This window comes from Bombina bombina, chromosome 1, assembly GCF_027579735.1.
Source record: "Bombina bombina isolate aBomBom1 chromosome 1, aBomBom1.pri, whole genome shotgun sequence".
Taxonomy (NCBI): Eukaryota; Metazoa; Chordata; class Amphibia; order Anura; family Bombinatoridae; genus Bombina; species Bombina bombina.
Window position 1 is genome coordinate 936,754,801 of NC_069499.1, and position 18,161 is coordinate 936,772,961.

The 18,161-nt window shown below is 37.9% G+C and overlaps 1 protein-coding gene across 1 annotated transcript in view; it reads left to right on the forward strand.

Moving 5' to 3' along the window:
* Window positions 1–18,161, forward strand: part of RTEL1 (regulator of telomere elongation helicase 1) — a 161,041-nt gene that overhangs the window by 49,976 nt on the left and 92,904 nt on the right. The window contains exons 8-18 of the mRNA XM_053701471.1: window positions 98–163; window positions 392–545; window positions 618–656; window positions 8,723–8,801; window positions 10,714–10,811; window positions 10,934–10,989; window positions 11,163–11,237; window positions 12,037–12,112; window positions 12,284–12,416; window positions 12,496–12,609; window positions 13,545–13,585. Coding sequence (XP_053557446.1) covers window positions 98–163; window positions 392–545; window positions 618–656; window positions 8,723–8,801; window positions 10,714–10,811; window positions 10,934–10,989; window positions 11,163–11,237; window positions 12,037–12,112; window positions 12,284–12,416; window positions 12,496–12,609; window positions 13,545–13,585 — 931 coding nt within the window. The remainder of the gene's footprint in view (window positions 1–97; window positions 164–391; window positions 546–617; window positions 657–8,722; window positions 8,802–10,713; window positions 10,812–10,933; window positions 10,990–11,162; window positions 11,238–12,036; window positions 12,113–12,283; window positions 12,417–12,495; window positions 12,610–13,544; window positions 13,586–18,161) is intronic.

Here is an 18,161-nt window from a genome sequence, read left to right on the forward strand (position 1 = left end):
ACTCCTGAAATCACTGTTAGTATATAAACTTTTTTATATATAATTAATGTTTATATCATGTTATGATATTTTTGTATGAAATATCTGTCCCCTGCAGAGTCGCCGTGCTCATAACATTGACCTAAAGGGCACAGTTGTCATATTTGATGAAGCTCACAATGTGGTGAGGTTTATACTCTAGTTTTATATTCCAGTTTTCTCATAAATAACAACTCACTGCTTCAATGCTTCTCGCTATTGACTGACTGACCTCATCCTTTTCTCAGTTTTCATCAGTGCCTATCCACCTGTAACTTCTGCCTCTGCCCTCCCCGCTTCCTAGTGTTTTGCTGTGTGTCACTCTGATCCAGTGTGCAGTGTTTGTATTGAGCTGCGTTCCACTTGCCTCTAGGAGAAAATGTGTGAGGAATCTGCTTCCTTTGACTTGACTCCATATGACCTGGCATCTGGGATTGATGCCATAAACCTGGTGTTGGAGGAGCAGGCTAAGTCGCTGGAACAGAAACACATCAATGCTGAATTTAACATGGAACCTGCCAACTCTGGTAAGCTAGCAGTTTTCATTAAGAATCTAATAGTTCTGGATTGGGTCACATTTCTTCTGGTTTTTCCTCTAGGTCTGAACATTGAGATTGAAGACCTTGCCAAAATAAAGGGTGAGTAACACTGTCCTCTCCTAGATATGTAGTGTGGCACATCTCTGTTAGCTTAAGGGGACATTCAAGTAATTTAGTTTTTTTTCAAATATATACTCAAAATATGCAAAAAGGAAAAGAACCTGGGACTGTGTAATGTTATACACAAGTATTTTGAAAAGTGATCTGATAGTATTAATATGTGGAGAGGATCTATCAATCTAAATAGTTATGCTTATCCCGGTTAATAACACTTATGAGATAACTATAGCAGCTGTTCCCCTGTGATTGGTTAAGTATTTCTTCCCAAATACACTAAAAATTTAAATAGATGGAAACAAGTGTTGGAAGCGCAACTAGATTAGTTTCATATGACCGTTTTTTGGTACAATTCATATCAACAATACATTATGGTAGTGAAGTTCTTTATATCATCCATCCATTAAAACCTTGGTCTTTTCAAATCTCAATAGAGTCGTTAAGTAAATAATTTGACAATTGAATAATTAAATAAATGAGGATTACCCTCAGGTTTCCTACTCACAATTCCCCAGTGCAATCATATCTAGTAAGACCCTTGTGTGGTGAGGAGAGCCTCCTTGACACTGGAATATTTCAGCTTCGCTGCTTCTTAAAGTAAGGTAGTGCAGGGCTCACGTTTCTTATGTACCATACACCATTTTTAGATTTCCTTAGCAACCACAAGTGCTGAATTTACTGAGTTCTTCTCTAGTTTATATAGCACATAACCCAAGCATGCTTTAGCAATGTGTAGTGGGAGCAACGTAAGATCTGCAGAAAGGTTAGCTAAATGCTGCCTCAGGTTTTTGGCTTCATTTTGAATCCTAGCTTTTATTTACTGTGTAGATTGGTTGGAATAGGGTTTTCAATAACCAAAAGTAGAGACAAATAAAATAAATACAATTACCAGTTTGTCAGTCTCTGTAATATAGGGTGTGTACATAAAGGTTACTTTAATGACCGGGCAGTGCTTTCCTCTGTGTTCTTCAGCTCAGGCACATTTATGAAAGTTTGATCCATCACGTTTATTTTTCCTTATAGTCTTTAGTTAAATAAAATACAGATTAATTAGAAATAACATAGAGAAGATTCTACTCTGATTTTTACCACTATCGCATTTTCTTCATAACACCCATCTTGTCAGAGCCCTATTTCAACCCAACTTACCTTTCTTCATAGCTTTAAAGCTATTGGAATAATTCTTAATCTGTCTTATTCACTTTGTCTTCCAACACACTGCATAACCTGTACAGTCGGGCCTGCATCCACTTTTGACTGAAACTGCAGCCACTAAGGTAGCAAAAGCTAAAGGGATTTTCACACTGTTACTAGAGCTTTGTGCTGCATTTGAAATTCCTCATTGTGCCATATTACTGTATAATCATCTTTGTGTATGTGATGCTGCCCAATCATGGTTTGAATGCACTCTCTCTAAAAAACTTCTTCAGTGACTCCTGGTTCACCACCTCTGCCACTGTTTGTCGGTGCACCCCAAAATGAGCACCTTGCTGTTCTCAGCTTTAAACAGTTTTACTTTTAAAATAATCAGGCTCTACACTGATAAATGCACCTACTTTTCCTCTCCCAAATGCCCTTCTGAATCACTTCACTGTAACCAAAAATATATAAATCAATCTTTTCTTTCTTTCTTTCTTTCTTTCTTTCTTTCTTTCTTTCTTTCTTTCTTTCTTTCAAAGATCTTTTCTTTTACCCATCACAATTACTCATAATTTGCAGAGAGGTATATGTGCTGTGTACCAAAATATCTATAATGTTCACAGTGCTGATTTCACCTCTCTACTTATTATATTCCTTTTTCCTACTATGGTCTTTCCAAAAAAATGCATATTTCTTTCATGCAATTAGCAAGAGTCCATGAGCTAGTGACGTATGGGATATACATTCCTACCAGGAGGGGCAAAGTTTCTCAAACCTCAAAATGCCTATAAATACACCCCTCACCACACCCACAAATCAGTTTTACAAACTTTGCCTCCTATGGAGGTGGTGAAGTAAGTTTGTGCTAGATTTCTACGTTGATATGCGCTTCGCAGCAGGCTGAAGCCCGGTTTTCCTCTCAGTGCAGTGAATGTCAGAGGGATGTGAAGAGAGTATTGCCTATTTGAATACCATGGTCTTCCTCTAGGGGATCTATTTCATAGGTTCTCTGTTATCGGTCGTAGAGATTTCTTCTCCTACCTCCCTTTTCAGATCGATGATATACTCTTATATACCATTACCTCTGCTGATTCTCGTTTCAGTACTGGTTTGGCTATCTACTATATGTAGATGAGTGTCTTAGGGTAAGTAAGTCTTATTTCTATTTATGACACTCAAAGCTATGGTTGGGCACTTTATATGTAAAGTTCTAAATATATGTGTTTAAACTTATATTTGCCATGATTCAGGATAATCAGTATTCCTTCATTCAGACTGTCAGTTTCATTTTTTTGGGAAAATGCATATAAATTTTATTTTTCTTACCTTAAAATTTTTCAATTGACTTTTTTTCAAAAATTGCGGGCTGTTAGGCTCGCGGGTGCAGAAAATGCTTCTATTTATTGCGTCATTCTTGGCGCGAGACTTTTTTGGCGCAAACATTTCGTCTTTTCCGGCGTCATAGTTGGCGCCGGAAGTTTTCACGTAATTGCGTCATTTTTTACGTATGTGTATTGCGGACGTTTTTTTGGCGCCAAAGAATATGGGCGTTATACTTGGCGCCAAAAATGTGGGCGTCATATTTAGCGCCAGTTTTTTTCACATTATTTCAGTCTCACTTTTTAGTTGCTTCTGGTTCTCTAGAGGCTTGTTTCATTTTTCATTTTTTCCCATTCCTGAAACTGTCATTTAAGGAATTTGATATTTTTGCTTTATATGTTTTTTCTTTTACATATTGCAAGACGTCACTACCTGACCCTGGATCAGAATCTACTTATGGAAAAGCGCTGCCTGATGTCGGTTCTAACAAAGCTAAGTGCATTTGTTGTAAACTTTTGGTAACTGTTCCTCCGGCTGTAGTTTGTGTTAGTTGTCATAAGCTATCAAACGCAGATAGCATTTCCATTAGTAATAATCCATTACCTGTTGTTGTTCCTTCAACATCTAATGTTCAGGATGTTAATGTTAAAGAATTTGTTTCTAATTCTATTCGGAAGGCTCTGTCTGTTATTCCTCCTTCTAGTAAACGTAAGAGGTCTTTTAAAACTTCACATATTTCAGATGAATTTTTAAATGACCGCCATCATTCTGACTTATCTATTTCTGATGAGGATCTATCTGGTTCAGAAGATTCTACCTCAGATATTGACACTGATAAATCTTCATATTTGTTTAAGATGGAGTTTATGCGTTCTTTACTTAAAGAAGTGTTGATTGCATTAGATATGGAGGAGTCTAGTCCTTTTGATATTAAAACTACTAAGCGTTTAAATTCAGTTTTTAAACCTCATGTAGTTATTCCAGAAGATTTTCCAGTTCCTGATGCTATTTCAGAAGTAATTTCTAGGGAATGGAATAGTCTGGGTACTTCATTTACTCCTTCTCCAAGGTTTAAGAAATTGTACCCTTTGCCATCTGATAGATAGTTTTGGGAGAAAATCCCCAAAGTTGATGGGGCTATCTCTACTCTTGCTAAACGTACTACTATTCCTACGGAAGATAGTACTTCGTTTAAGGATCCTTTAGATAGGAAGCTTGAATCCTTTTTAAGGAAGGCTTATTTATGTTCAGGTAATCTTCTTAGACCTGCTATTTCTTCGGCTGATGTTGCTGCAGCTTCAACTTTCTGGTTGGAGGCTTTAGCGCAACAAGTGTCAGACCATAATGCTTATTGCATTGTTAAACTCCTTCAACATGCTAATAACTTTATTTGTGATGCCATTTTCAATATCATTAGAATTGATGTCAGGTATATGTCTTTAGCTATTTTAGCCAGAAGAGCTTTATGGCTTAGGTCTTGGAATGCAGATATGACTTCTAAGTCAACGTTGCTTTCTCTTTCTTTCCAAGGTAATAAATTATTTAGTTCTCAGTTATACTCAATAATGTCAACTGTTACTGGGGGGAAGGGAGCCTTTTTACCTCAGGATAAAAAATCTAAAGGTAAATATAGGGATGCTAATCGTTTTCGTTCCTTTCATCAGAATAAGGAACAAAAGCCTGACCCTTCCTCTAAAGGAACAGTTTCCGTTTGGAAACCTTCTCCAGTCTGGAATAAATCCAAGCCTTTTAGAAAATCAAAACCAGCTCCCAAATCCGCATGAAGGTGCAGCCCTCATTCCAGCACAGCTGGTAGGGGGCAGGTTACGATTTTTCAAAGATGTTTGGATCAATTAGATTCAAAGTCTTTGGATTCAGAACATTGTTTCACAAGGGTACAGAATAGGTTTCAAGGTAAGACCGCCTGTGAGAAGATTCTTTCTTTCACGCATTCCAGTAAACCCAGTAAAGGCTCAAGCGTTTCTGAAATGTTTTTCAGATCTGGAGTCAGCTGGGGTAATTGTGCCAGTTCCAGTTCTGGAACAGGGCCTGGGGTTTTATTCAAATCTGTTCATTATTCCAAAGAAAGAGAATTCTTTCAGACCAGTTCTGGATCTAAAAATATTGAATCTTTATGTAAGGATACCAACATTCAAGATGGTGACTATAAGGACTATTCTGCCTTTTGTTCAGCAAGGGCATTATATGTCCACAATAGACTTACAGGATGCATATCTTCATATTCCAATTCATCCGGATCATTATCAGTTCCTGAGATTCTCTTTTCGAGACAAGCATTACCAGTTTGTTGCTCTTCCTTTTGGCCTAGCAACAGTTCCAAGGATCTTTTCGAAGGTTCTCGGTGCCCTTCTTTCTGTAATCACGGAGCAGGGTATTGCAGTATTTCCTTATTTGGACGATATCTTGGTACTTGCTCAGTCTTTACATTCTGCAGAATCTCACACGAATCAACTTGTGTTGTTTCTTCAAAGACATGGTTGGAGGATCAATTTACCAAAGAGTTCCTTGATTCCTCAGACAAGGGTAACCTTTTTTGGTTTCCAAATAGATTCAGTGTCCATGACTTTGTCTATAACAGAAAAGAGACGTCTGAAATTGGTTTCAGCTTGTCGAAACCTTCAGTCTCAATCTTTTCCTTCGGTAGCTTTGTGCATGGAAATTTTAGGTCTCATGACTGCTGCATCGGACGCAATCCCTTTTGCTCGTTTTCACATGAGATCTCTCCAGCTTTGTATGCTGAACCAATGGTGCAGGGATTATACAAAGATATCGCAATTAATATCCTTAAATCCCAATGTTCGTTCTTCTCTGACTTGGTGGTTAGATCACCATCGTTTAGTTCAAGGGGCCTCTTTTGTTCGTCCAACCTGGACTGTGATCTCAACAGATGCGAGTCTTTCAGGTTGGGGAGCTGTGTGGGGATCTCTGATAGCGCAGGGGGTTTGGGAATCTCAGGAGGCGAGATTGCCAATCAACATTTTGGAACTCCGTGCGATTTTCAGAGCTCTTCAGTTCTGGCCTCTTCTGAAGAGAGAATCGTTTATTTGTTTTCAGACAGACAATGTCACAACCGTGGCATTTGTCAGTCATCAAGGGGGGACTCACAGTCCTCAGGCTATGAAAGAAGTATCTCGGATACTTGTATGGGCAGAATCCAGCTCCTGTCTAATTTCTGCAGTTCACATCCCAGGTATAGACAATTGGGAAGCGGATTATCTCAGTCGCCAGACGTTACATCCGGGCTGAAGGTCTCTTCACCCAGACGTATTTCTTCAGATTGTTCAAATCTGGGGGCTTCCAGAAATAGATCTGATGGCCTCTCATCTAAACAAGAAACTTCCCAGGTATCTTTCCAGATCCAGGGATCCTCAGGCAGAAGCGGTGGATGCGTTGTCACTTCCTTGGAATTATCAACCTGCTTATATCTTTCCGCCTCTAGTTCTTCTTCCAAAAGTGATTTTCAAAATCCTAATGGAGCTTTCGTTTGTACTGCTGGTGGCTCCAGCATGGCCACACAGGTTTTGGTATGCGGATCTCGTTCGGATGGCCAGTTGCCAACCTTGAACACTTCCGTTAAGGCCAGACCTTCTGTCTCAAGGCCCATTTTTCCATCAGGATCTCAAATCATTACATTTGAAGGTATGGAAATTGAACGCTTAATACTTAGTCATAGAGGTTTCTCTGACTCAGTGATTAATACTATGTTACAGGCTCGTAAATCTGTGTCTAGAAAGATCTATTACCGAGTCTGGAAGACTTACATTTCTTGGTGTTCTTCACATAAATTCTCTTGGCATTCTTTTAGAATTCCTAGAATTTTACAATTTCTTCAAGATGGTTTGGATAAGGGTTTGTCTGCAAGTTCCTTGAAAGGACAAATCTCTGCTCTTTCTGTTCTTTTTCACAGAAAGATTGCTAATCATCCTGATATTCATTGTTTTGTACAGGCTTTGGTTCGTATCAAGCCTGTCATTAAGTCAATCTCTCCTCCTTGGAGTCTCAATTTAGTTCTGAGGGCTTTACAGGCTCCTCCGTTTGAACCTATGCATTCTCTGGATATTAAATTACTTTCCTGGAAAGTTTTGTTCCTTTTGGCCATCTCTTCTGCTAGAAGAGTTTCTGAGTTATCTGCTCTTTCTTGTGTATCTCCTTTTCTGATTTTTCATCAGGATAAGGCGGTGTTGCGGCCTTCATTTAATTTTTTACCTAAAGTTGTGAATTCTAACAACATTAGTAGAGAAATTGTTGTCCCTTCATTGTGTCCTAATCCTAAGAATTCTCTGGAAAGATCTTTACATTCTTTGGATGTAGTAAGAGCTTTGAAATATTGTGTTGAAGCTACTAAAGATTTCAGAAAGACTTCTAGTCTATTTGTTATCTTTTCTGGTTCTAGGAAAGGTCAGAAGGCTTCTGCCATTTCTTTGGCGTCTTGGTAAAAGTCTTTGATTCATCATGCTTATGTAGAGTCGGGTAAATCCCCGCCTCAAAGGATTACGGCTCATTCTACTAGGTCAGTTTCTACTTCCTGGGCTTTTAGGAATGAAGCTTCTGTGATCAGATTTGCAAAGCAGCAACTTGGTCTTCTTTGCATACTTTTACTAAATTCTACCATTTTGATGTTTTCTCTTCTTCTGAAGCAGTTTTTGGTAGAAAAGTTCTTCAGGCAGCTGTTTCAGTTTGATTCTTCTGCTTATAATTTCAGTTTTTTTCATTATAAGATTAAAACTTTTTGATTTGGGTTGTGGATTATTTTTTCAGCGGAATTGGCTGTCTTTATTTTATCCCTCCCTCTCTAGTGATTCTTGCGTGGAAGTTCCACATCTTGGGTATCTGCTATCCCATACGTCACTAGCTCATGGACTCTTGCTAATTACATGAAAGAAAACATAATTTATGTAAGAACTTACCTCATAAATTCATTTCTTTCATATTAGCAAGAGTCCATGAGGCCCACCCTTTATGTGGTGGTTATGATTTTTTTTTATAAAGCACAATTATTCCAATTCCTTATTTTTTGATGCTTTCGCTCCTTTCTTATCACCCCACTTCTTGGCTATTCGTTAAACTGAATTGTGGGTGTGGTGAGGGGTGTATTTATAGGCATTTTGAGGTTTGGGAAACTTTGCCCCTCCTGGTAGATATGTATATCCCATACGTCACTAGTACATGGACTCTTGCTAATATGAAAGAAATGAATTTATCAGGTAAGTTCTTACATAAATTATGTTATTTTTTTAGCACATCTTAATTGTTTTTTTGTTGTTGTTTTGTTTTTTTTTCCTCATTCTGGTACACTTTCCTACTCTGAAGCTACCTCTAAACATATTTTTTTTTATCCTTTGCCACTCTTTACCCACCTCAGCTCTAAGTAGCATACTTCTTATCCCCACAACGTACTACCTTTTCACACCCTCATTTTTCCTCTCACACAAAAAAATACTGGCAGTACTATATTTGCTTCTCCTGTTAGTACCTTTTTCCATGTTCTTTTTTTTTTTTTCCCCAAGAGTAAATAGGTTGTAGTGTTCTAAAACAGTAGATGAGCATCATGTGTCTGTCCTTCTCAGGAGCACTCCTACAACTGGAAAATTCTATTGAATCCGTAGAGTTACCTTCTAGTGGAGGAGGTGTCACCAAGGACGGAAGGTAAGTTTTTTTTCCTCCAACTTTGGGCACTCACTAGCAACCACTGCATGCCAGCACAGACCTCTAAAGGAACACAGCATTAGTTCAAACTGATGAACCCAGTTCCCGTTCAGACTAGAGTTGGGAAGCCTGGAAAAAAACTGATTTTTTTTCCGTTGTTTTTGTTTTTTTCCGGAAAAATTGAGAAAAAAAAATGTAGTATGGTATATGCTCTTTTACAATGCTAAATACTGTAATATGTCTAGGACATGGTAGTCAAACTATATATCACAAAGACCATAATGAAAGGCTTCTGAGACTTTATGTAAAGTCTCAAATCATTGCAAATCCTGAAATACAATTCAAGTACACGGTACTTCTCAATGCAATTTTCAAATAAGAGAAATAAGCATTTCTGCCTCTAGGTGGGCACTGCACAGGGAAGGCTTCAGTTTAGTTTGCTTGTGGGTTCCATCTTGTACCTCCTACAGTGGATGATAGTTTCTGTCCCCTCAGGCCTTAATTGACAGGTAAGAGGTTACATTTGTCTGACAAATGCATCTTTATAACCTTTTTCTAAATATTCCTATTAAAGGAAATTGCTTTTTGTTCCTCCTCTCAGTAAAATGGTGAGCCCAACATCTAGAGTTTGGAAACATTTCCACAGTGCAATTGCTTCTGAGAGCAAAGCTGCAATTTGCAAATACTATGAGAAGAAATGTTGTTTACCAAATGCTACAAGGATGACAAGCACATCCTTGCATGCCAGAGGTGCCCTAAATACATTAAAAATACTTTATGGAATTAATTGATGAGGGCCATAATGAAAGGGCAAGTAGCTTTTCCCTCCAAAGTTCTCTTTCTGCTGATTCTGTTATATCACAAAGTGTTTATTCACTAGCAGTCTCTTTAAAGGGACATTATACAGAATTTTCTTTGCATAAATGTTTTGTAGATGATCCATTTATATAGCCCATACAGGTTTTTTTTAAATGTATAGTTTTGCTTATTTTTAAATAACATTGCTCTGATTTTCCGACTCCTAACCAAGCCCCAAAGGTTTAGGAGAATACCGACGTATACCTACTCCTGTTTGTGTAAAGGAAGAAGGGGGGGGGGGGGTGTCTGCTTTTTTCCCCACTTGCAGTGGGTATTCCAGCTACTTTTTAAACAGAGCTAAACTGGGAGCTTCTAAGTAGGTTTTTAAACAGTTTTATACTGGATTTTTATATCAGTATCTGTGCATCTTATTCTTTATATTAGTGTCTATTACATGCAGTTATATGAAAATTAGTATATACTGTTTCTTTAAGTAAAGAAGTGTTGCAAACCACTGGTCTCACAAAAATACACAATACCTTAATTCATAGATAAAATGACACCTAATCAAGCTCTTAATAAAATCTTTTACTTTACTTTCTTCAGCAGTTGTAGGCTTATTTCAATCCGTGCTTATATCAAGCATAATATTTTTTTATATACTGTACACTGCATTTTATGTTCCCAATGTAACAAAATTACTTTCTATTTGTAAAATGACTCCACACTGCATTTTCTTAAATTTTTCTGAAAATTTCAATTTTTCCGGGGAAAAAAACAGGGAAAAAACGTTTTTCCCCATGGTTTCAAAATTTCCGGAAATGTTACATCTCTAATTCAGACCACCTAGCTATTCACCCTATAACATCACACTCACCTTCCTACAGTCTAATTTTAGGACTGTGCATTCACTGTGATCCCCCGTGGACTTAGCACCTCTCTACAGATACTAAACCAGGCTACTATTACTTCTGCCCCAATTTTCACAGCAGATTGTTTACCCTCCAGTCTGTTTCCACAAACCACATACACCTGTAACTTTATACAGTATATGTTAACAATAGACAGTTCTCTGGTGATCTGTTATGACAGCAGGTTCCATCTCTTTCCACAGTTTTATCTTCGATCTATTTGCATCTGCAGGAATCACTTTTAATACAAAGCCTGGGCTGCTGGAGTCATTGGAGCAAATCGTGCAGCATATTGGTGGAAGTAAGTAATATACTGAGCGTTGGGGAGATATTTTAGGGAATAAACTCTTCTATATTCCCTTAATGTTATATACACAGTTTTATAAGTCTGTGTACAAAAGACACGTTTTGATCCGTTTTCAGGTTCTGGGGTTTTTACAAACACATTTGGACTACAGAAGCTGTCAGATATTATTCAGGTAAGTGTACAAAATTGTGCTGTAATCTCGCCTGTACAGTTTCTACAGGCACCAGCCTTAATGGGAAGTCCTATCTTGTTCACTGCTTATTTTTTATTTATTTTCCCCTGACCATTGACGATTATTAGTAGTTTGTTTATCTGTCCCGTTATTCCTTTTTTTCTACTTTATAGATCGTGTTCAACATCGAACCACAGGATGGTGCCTCAGCCATGGCCTCCAATGCCAGAATCTCTAAATATTACAAGGTATGTCTTGAAAATCTAAAAAGCTACCTGTTACTAGTGGTGTCGGTCACTTGTGGCCAGGTGCTATTAGTTGGTTGAGAACCCCAGTGTTATTTTATTAAGTGTTAATAGTCACTAAGTTCCTCGTACATCCTAGCTCAATTTTAAAAGGATAGAAAGGTATAAGCAATAATAGAAAGATTTTTGCGATATACTTCCATTGCCAAAAAATGTTTCCGGTAAAAGTTATCACAGTTTTTCATCGGCTTACGCACATATGCTATGAGTGTCCCGTGCATCAGCATTGAAACACCATCTTCTCAGAGAGTCTTCACTCACGTAATGCACAACATCATCAGCTTTCTGGTGTTTGAATCCTGATACTCTAGTCAAATGTAGCATATTATCTATTTATGCAGCTGAACAGTAATACAAACATTGCAAAATGCTTCTATTTAAAATTCAAATTCATTCATGTACATTTTAATTTTGGCATTTCTATCCCTTTCAATGCTCCAGCCCTTTGGTTTTTAGCCAGTTAAATTTCACCCAACAACAAAGTTCAGCAGCACTGTCCAAGCTGAATGTTTAAAAGATGTTTATTACATTAAACTGGGTCAAGACACAACATTTCTGGTAAACGCCCTTATACATGTATTTTTTTTTGTCTACATTGTAATCACAATTTAAATAACCCTTATAGCCCCTCCTCTCACCAGGGAAATTACATCTTATACCGCCACCCAGTGGTCTACCATAAGTATATGTATTTTAACCCTATACAGGCCATATAAAAACACCCATATATATATATTTTTAGGTTCATATCCACCCTGACAACAACCAGAGGAAGAAGCCACGTGGAGATGTCTGGAGCAATAGCAAAAAGCAGGGAGGTAACGCATCTTTTGTTGATCACACTGCATAGTCACATCCCCTTAAAGAGACACATCAAGGCCAATGTCAAAATGATCTTGTTCTTTCTTTGTTTTATCAAAGATTCATTCAATATCTGTTCTTCATGTCTCTGCTTAAATAAAGTTAATAATGTGACGTCCCAATTGCAGGAAAGATACTCAGTTACTGGTGCTTCAGTCCAGGATACACAATGCAAGACCTTGTGAAACAGGGAGTCAGAAGTATTATCCTGACCAGTGGGACTCTCTGCCCTCTTTCCTCCTTTACAATGGAAATGCAGATGTAAGGAATTGGCTCAGGCAGAGTGTGTGTGATACTGAGTTGGGTGCACTTGTAATGTTGCCTTTTTTCCCCACTGCAGTCCTTTCCCAGTGTCTCTAGAGAATCCGCATGTAATCGACAAGCACCAAATCTGGGTAGGGATCGTTCCCAATGGCCCAGATGGTTCCCAGCTCAGTTCTGCCTATGACCGGAGGTTAGTTATCCTTTTATACAAAAAGTGTTCAAGTTCAGTCCCCGGAATAAAAATCTGCCAGGATGTTTTTTTTTTTTAATTCTTAAACCTAGATGAATCAGTTTCACATAATTTGGTTATTCTTTACACAGAATGTATTGGTGAGAACCATGTTAACACTTCCATTGTTTGCTTCCTGGTGACTTATTTCTTAAAGGGTCAGTAAACCTTAAAAATAATGTTATATAATTCTGCACATAGTGCAGAATTATATAACATTACATTAGCCAAACTTTGTAAATCATAATATTCCCTTTTTATTTTGTAAAAATACCGCTGTTTTACAGACCCGCTCTCTGTACTCTGCTGAGCGGGTCTGTTGTTTTTACTGAGCGCATCGGGCCAGCTGTATAGTCACAGCCCGGCCCGACCGCGCCATTAGACACAGTGCAGCTCGCTCCCGCTCTGTCTGACAGCGGGAGCGAGCTGCACTGTGTCTAATGGCGCGGTCTGGCCGGGCTGTGACTATATACAGCTGGCCCGATGCGCTCAGTAAAAACAACAGACCCGCTCAGCAGAGTACAGAGAGCGGGTCTGTAAAACAGCGGTATTTTTACAAAATAAAAAGGGAATATTATGATTTACAAAGTTTGGCTAATGTAATGTTATATAATTCTGCACTATGTGCAGAATTATATAACATTATTTTTAAGGTTTACTGTCCCTTTAAATTGATTTTAGAGAGTACAGAGAAATGAGAACTACATTTACAGTTAGAAAAAAGAAAAGGAAATGTATAGTTTGAGACAAACAATTTTAAAATAGGAAGAATGTATAGAATGGTGATGCCACATAATCATGCAGAGAACCTATCCAATTTTCTTAACTGCTTTGGTCTTAGAGCACAACCCAGGACACTTACTATCTCATGACCTTTTTATTTCTGTCTCCTGCAGATTTTCTTCAGATTATTTATCTTCAATGGGAAAAACAATAGGTAAAATAAGTTACTCTCCCCTCCTTTTCCCTCCTTCTTGTTCTTTTTGTGCTGCTAGACTTATCATTGTATGCTGTTTTGTAGCTGTTCATTTAAAATAATCTGCGTGGTAGTTTTAGAGACCCCCAGGATTATATTTTTGTTGGCAGCCTTTATGATAACGTGGTCTCTTGACTACCAACCACAACCATCATATGCAAGCCTAGTAGCCTTATTGGCATACTGAATGGAGAGCACTGATGAGCTAAGGGAAGATGTTGTTGTCCACTGCTCACACAAGGGGCTGGCAACCTTTTGTAATAGTATAATATTACCCTGTGTGTCAGCCTTATCTTTTGTATAACATTTGAAAATAAAGAACAAATACTTATATAATATTAATCCTAATAATAATAAAGAGCGAACTTCAGATTGGACTCCTGCAGCCATTAAGTTAGCCAAATATCCACATCAGATCAGACCCTTGGCCATATAGCTGTATCGGACCTCAAGTCTTAGTCACTTAGCTTTTAAAGTTCATCCTTTAATTTCCCCTAAGCCTCCCCAGTTTTATTCTGTTGCTTTTTGTCCCCTAGCATGTAGTGTGTTGTTTCTCAAGTACTGTGTGTGGGGGGAAGTGAAGTGCAGGGTAACAATGGGCCTGGCTGTCCCCACCCCATTGTGACAAGAGTGGAACCTAAGGGGGTGTCTAAGTCACTTTGAATGGCACTTACAGTGATGCACTGTGGACAGAGTGCCACTCTCAGCACCTGTGACATAGGTTGCTGATAACTGCTCTCTATACCTTGTGGCTTAGGGTGTGGACCTTCTTAAATCTATGTTGATAGCTTTTTTTCTGATGGTGAGTATTTTGGAATTTGCATCATTTCCATGATATTGTACCTTTTTGTACCACCTTTTTTTCCCCCAGATTGCATGTGTTTTGTTACCTTTCTTAAAACTTGATTGATGATGTCGGTCTCTGCTTTTAGAATTTGAAATATGGATCCGCTTGGTTAATTTATCTCCTTTACTGCATCAGTTGAGAGAAATCAGAGGACTTAGATTACCCATTCCCCAGTTTTGCATAACCAACACAATAGTATCTATATGGCACACATGAATAAACAGTACATGTTATTAGCTATTCACAGCAAGACAGTGAAATAAGAGGTGGACTGCAGAGTCTTAGAAATCAGCATGTGAGACTACCTAGGTTTAGCCTTTAACAAAATATACCAAGAGAAAAAAGCAAGTTTGAAGATAAAAATAAATTGGAAAGTTGTTTAAAATGACATGCCCTATCTAAATCATGAAAGTTCAATTTGGACTATACTGTCCCTTTAAACCGACTAACCTTAGACTTATTTTAATGGGCAATGATCTTTACTTTTATGATATAATCTTGATCAAGTTCCAAGTGTACAAATGAGTCTGTTCATATGTTATCCTGTATTATGGCTACATTTAGCCACCAATCACCAAGCGCTACCCAGGTGCTGAACCATAAAAAATGGCCTGGCTCCTAAGTTTACATTCCTGCTTTTACATGCTCTATCTGAATCATGAAAGAAAAAAATGTGGGTTTCAAATCCCTTTAAGATCTTAAAAATGCCAACATTTGACTCATCATTCAAATAAATTCACAAAACTGCCAGGATCAGAAAGCTGTTAAATTATTCAAAGTGACTAAAGGAAGTAAACTGGAACATATGTGAAATATGGTATGAATAAAAGAAACTCTATGACTTTTCATGACAGTCGGAAGTCGAGCTACACCCATGGTTTAGCAATTTTGTTTAGTTCCCTTATTCTATAGTTCAGATGCTGTGTTAGGGTGTTTACATTATGTGCTAGGGTGTTTACATTAGTCTGCCTAATTAGCGTCAATAATTAATCATTTTGAGAGTGCGTGCTAATTGGAGGAGGAAGTCTGCATGCAAAATAAATATTTACATTTTTTTTTGTAGTTCCTGGACAAACCTCTTCAAGGGCCTTATATCTCCTCTAATGTGGCCGGTTAGTAATATTTATCACAGTAGTTGCTCATTTATAAAACTGCTTCTGTGTAAAATATCACAGGGTTACTTTCTGGAGTCTGCACTTACAGTTTTCGTGGGATTCGGAAAACCCACAATCCTTTTTACTTTTTCTGGATAAGTGGAAAAAATAAATAATGCAAGTATATCACAAAAGGGTTTTTGTTGAGACACCTAAATAATTCCAAGACTGTGGTGGGTGACGCATTGTAATTCATGAAGTCCAGAGTTTGAAGGATAATAGTGTGTCGTCTTCCTAGACTCTAGAGTCTGACCTTTCTAAATGGATAGGATGTTGTGATAAGGTCTTCAAACAGCAGTTTGTTGGATTTATAGGTGTATGGTGGATGTCTCATTATAGGACTTTCAGAAAGATAGAGGGATGTTATGTTTTTACATTTTCATGAAAAATATACAAGACTGAGGGACTACGTTCTTACCTGATTACTTACCCCACTATAAAACAGGTGATCTTTAGTAGTGGGTGATGGGGGCTATTATAGAGTCCTTGTCTCCCCCCTCTGATTTAATTAGGGGGTTATGAGACTCCTAAAATGTAAGAGGGAATTCTACCTCATGCAATGAGGTGTAAACCCCCTCTTAATTTTCAGGTGATACCAGCTGTAATGATCACCTGCCTCAATTACACAACCATGAAATGTTTAATGCGACCCCATTTTGGAAAGGGTCATTTGGGGTCCCATATCCCTGTCATAATTATGGCAATCACCTTCCTAATGTATTGACTGTATTGTGGGCAGTGCTTCTCATGTGAAAAAGGTGATTGCTACATTACGGGGCATGAGACCCTTCAAAATTGGAACATGACAAATGCTTCACTGCATTGGTTCTATTTTGGATATTCTGGCAATTTTTAAGAGGCCATAGTTACACCTTCATCATAGAATTATATAATAAAACACCTCATATGAAAGAAAGTGTTTTATGTCTCTATAGTTATCTTGTGGTCAGCATACTGATCACCTGGCAATAACCGCTAGCTATATTTTTTGTTGTTGATGTTGGTGCTTATAGATCAAGTTTATCTGAACTAATAAATTGGAAATAAAATAAATGAGAGACCTGTGTGAGTGTCAAAAAAGTTATTTTATGAAAATCTATTTATGATGAATTTTGGCGTAGCTATTTTATATTTGGAGGTTTTTTGTGTTTTTCTTTGTAATATTTTTGCTACGCTGAATGAGTTTAGGGAGGGATAAGAACAGGCATACATTGCCATTGGGTTAAATGGACATGAAACACAAAATTATTTTTTTCATGATTTAGATAAAGAATACATTCTTAAACAACTTTGCAATTTACTTATATTCTCTAATTTGCTTAGTTCTTTTGATATCCTTTGTTGAAAAAAAACCTACGTAGGCTTAGGAGCTAGCTGTTAATTGGTGGTTGCACAATACAGTATATGCCCAGTAGTGAATTGCTGCTCATTCAATAGAGCAGGGTACTTCAAACTTCAATTCCATGATACCAAATACCTTTTGCGACCCTATTTTTACGCTTGATCTGAACATTTTTGAAGTAATATGCAAGATAGCTGCAATTTTTGGCAAAGTAACTAAAATGTGTGCATACTTTATTCCTGAGTGTAGTCAAACTTGAAAGTTTTATAAAACCATAATGACACACACAACACACACTCTCAAACACATATACTCTCATACAACACACACACACACACACTCTCATACAACACAGACCACACCACATACACTCTCATACAACACACACCACATCACACACACACCACATACACTCTCATACAACACACACCACATACTCTCATACAACACACCACATCACACACACACACATCACATACACTCTCATACAACACACACCACATCTCACACACACCACATACACTATAATACAACACACACAACATACAACAACGCATCACACACACCACATACAACACACATCACATACACTCTCATACAACACACACAACATACTCTCATACAACACATCACACACACATCACATACACTCTCTCATACACCACATCACATACGTATACAACACACACACACACCACATACACTCTCATACAACACACACCACATCTCACACACCACATACACTATAATACAACGCATCACACACACCACATACAACAACACACATCACATACACTCATACAATACAACACACACCACATCACACACACCACATACACTCTCATACAGCACACACCACATACAACACACACCAAATACTCTCATACAACACACCACATACAACACACACCAAATACTCTCATACAACACACCACATCCACTCTCATACAACACACACCACATACAACAACACATCACATACACTCTCTCATACAACACACACACACACCACATACACTCTTATACAACACACACCACATCACACACACCACATCACACACACATCACATACACGCTTATACAACACACACACACATCACATACACTCTCATACAACACACACAGACAAACATCACATCACACACATACAGTACACTCTTATACAACACACACCACATACACTCTCATACAACA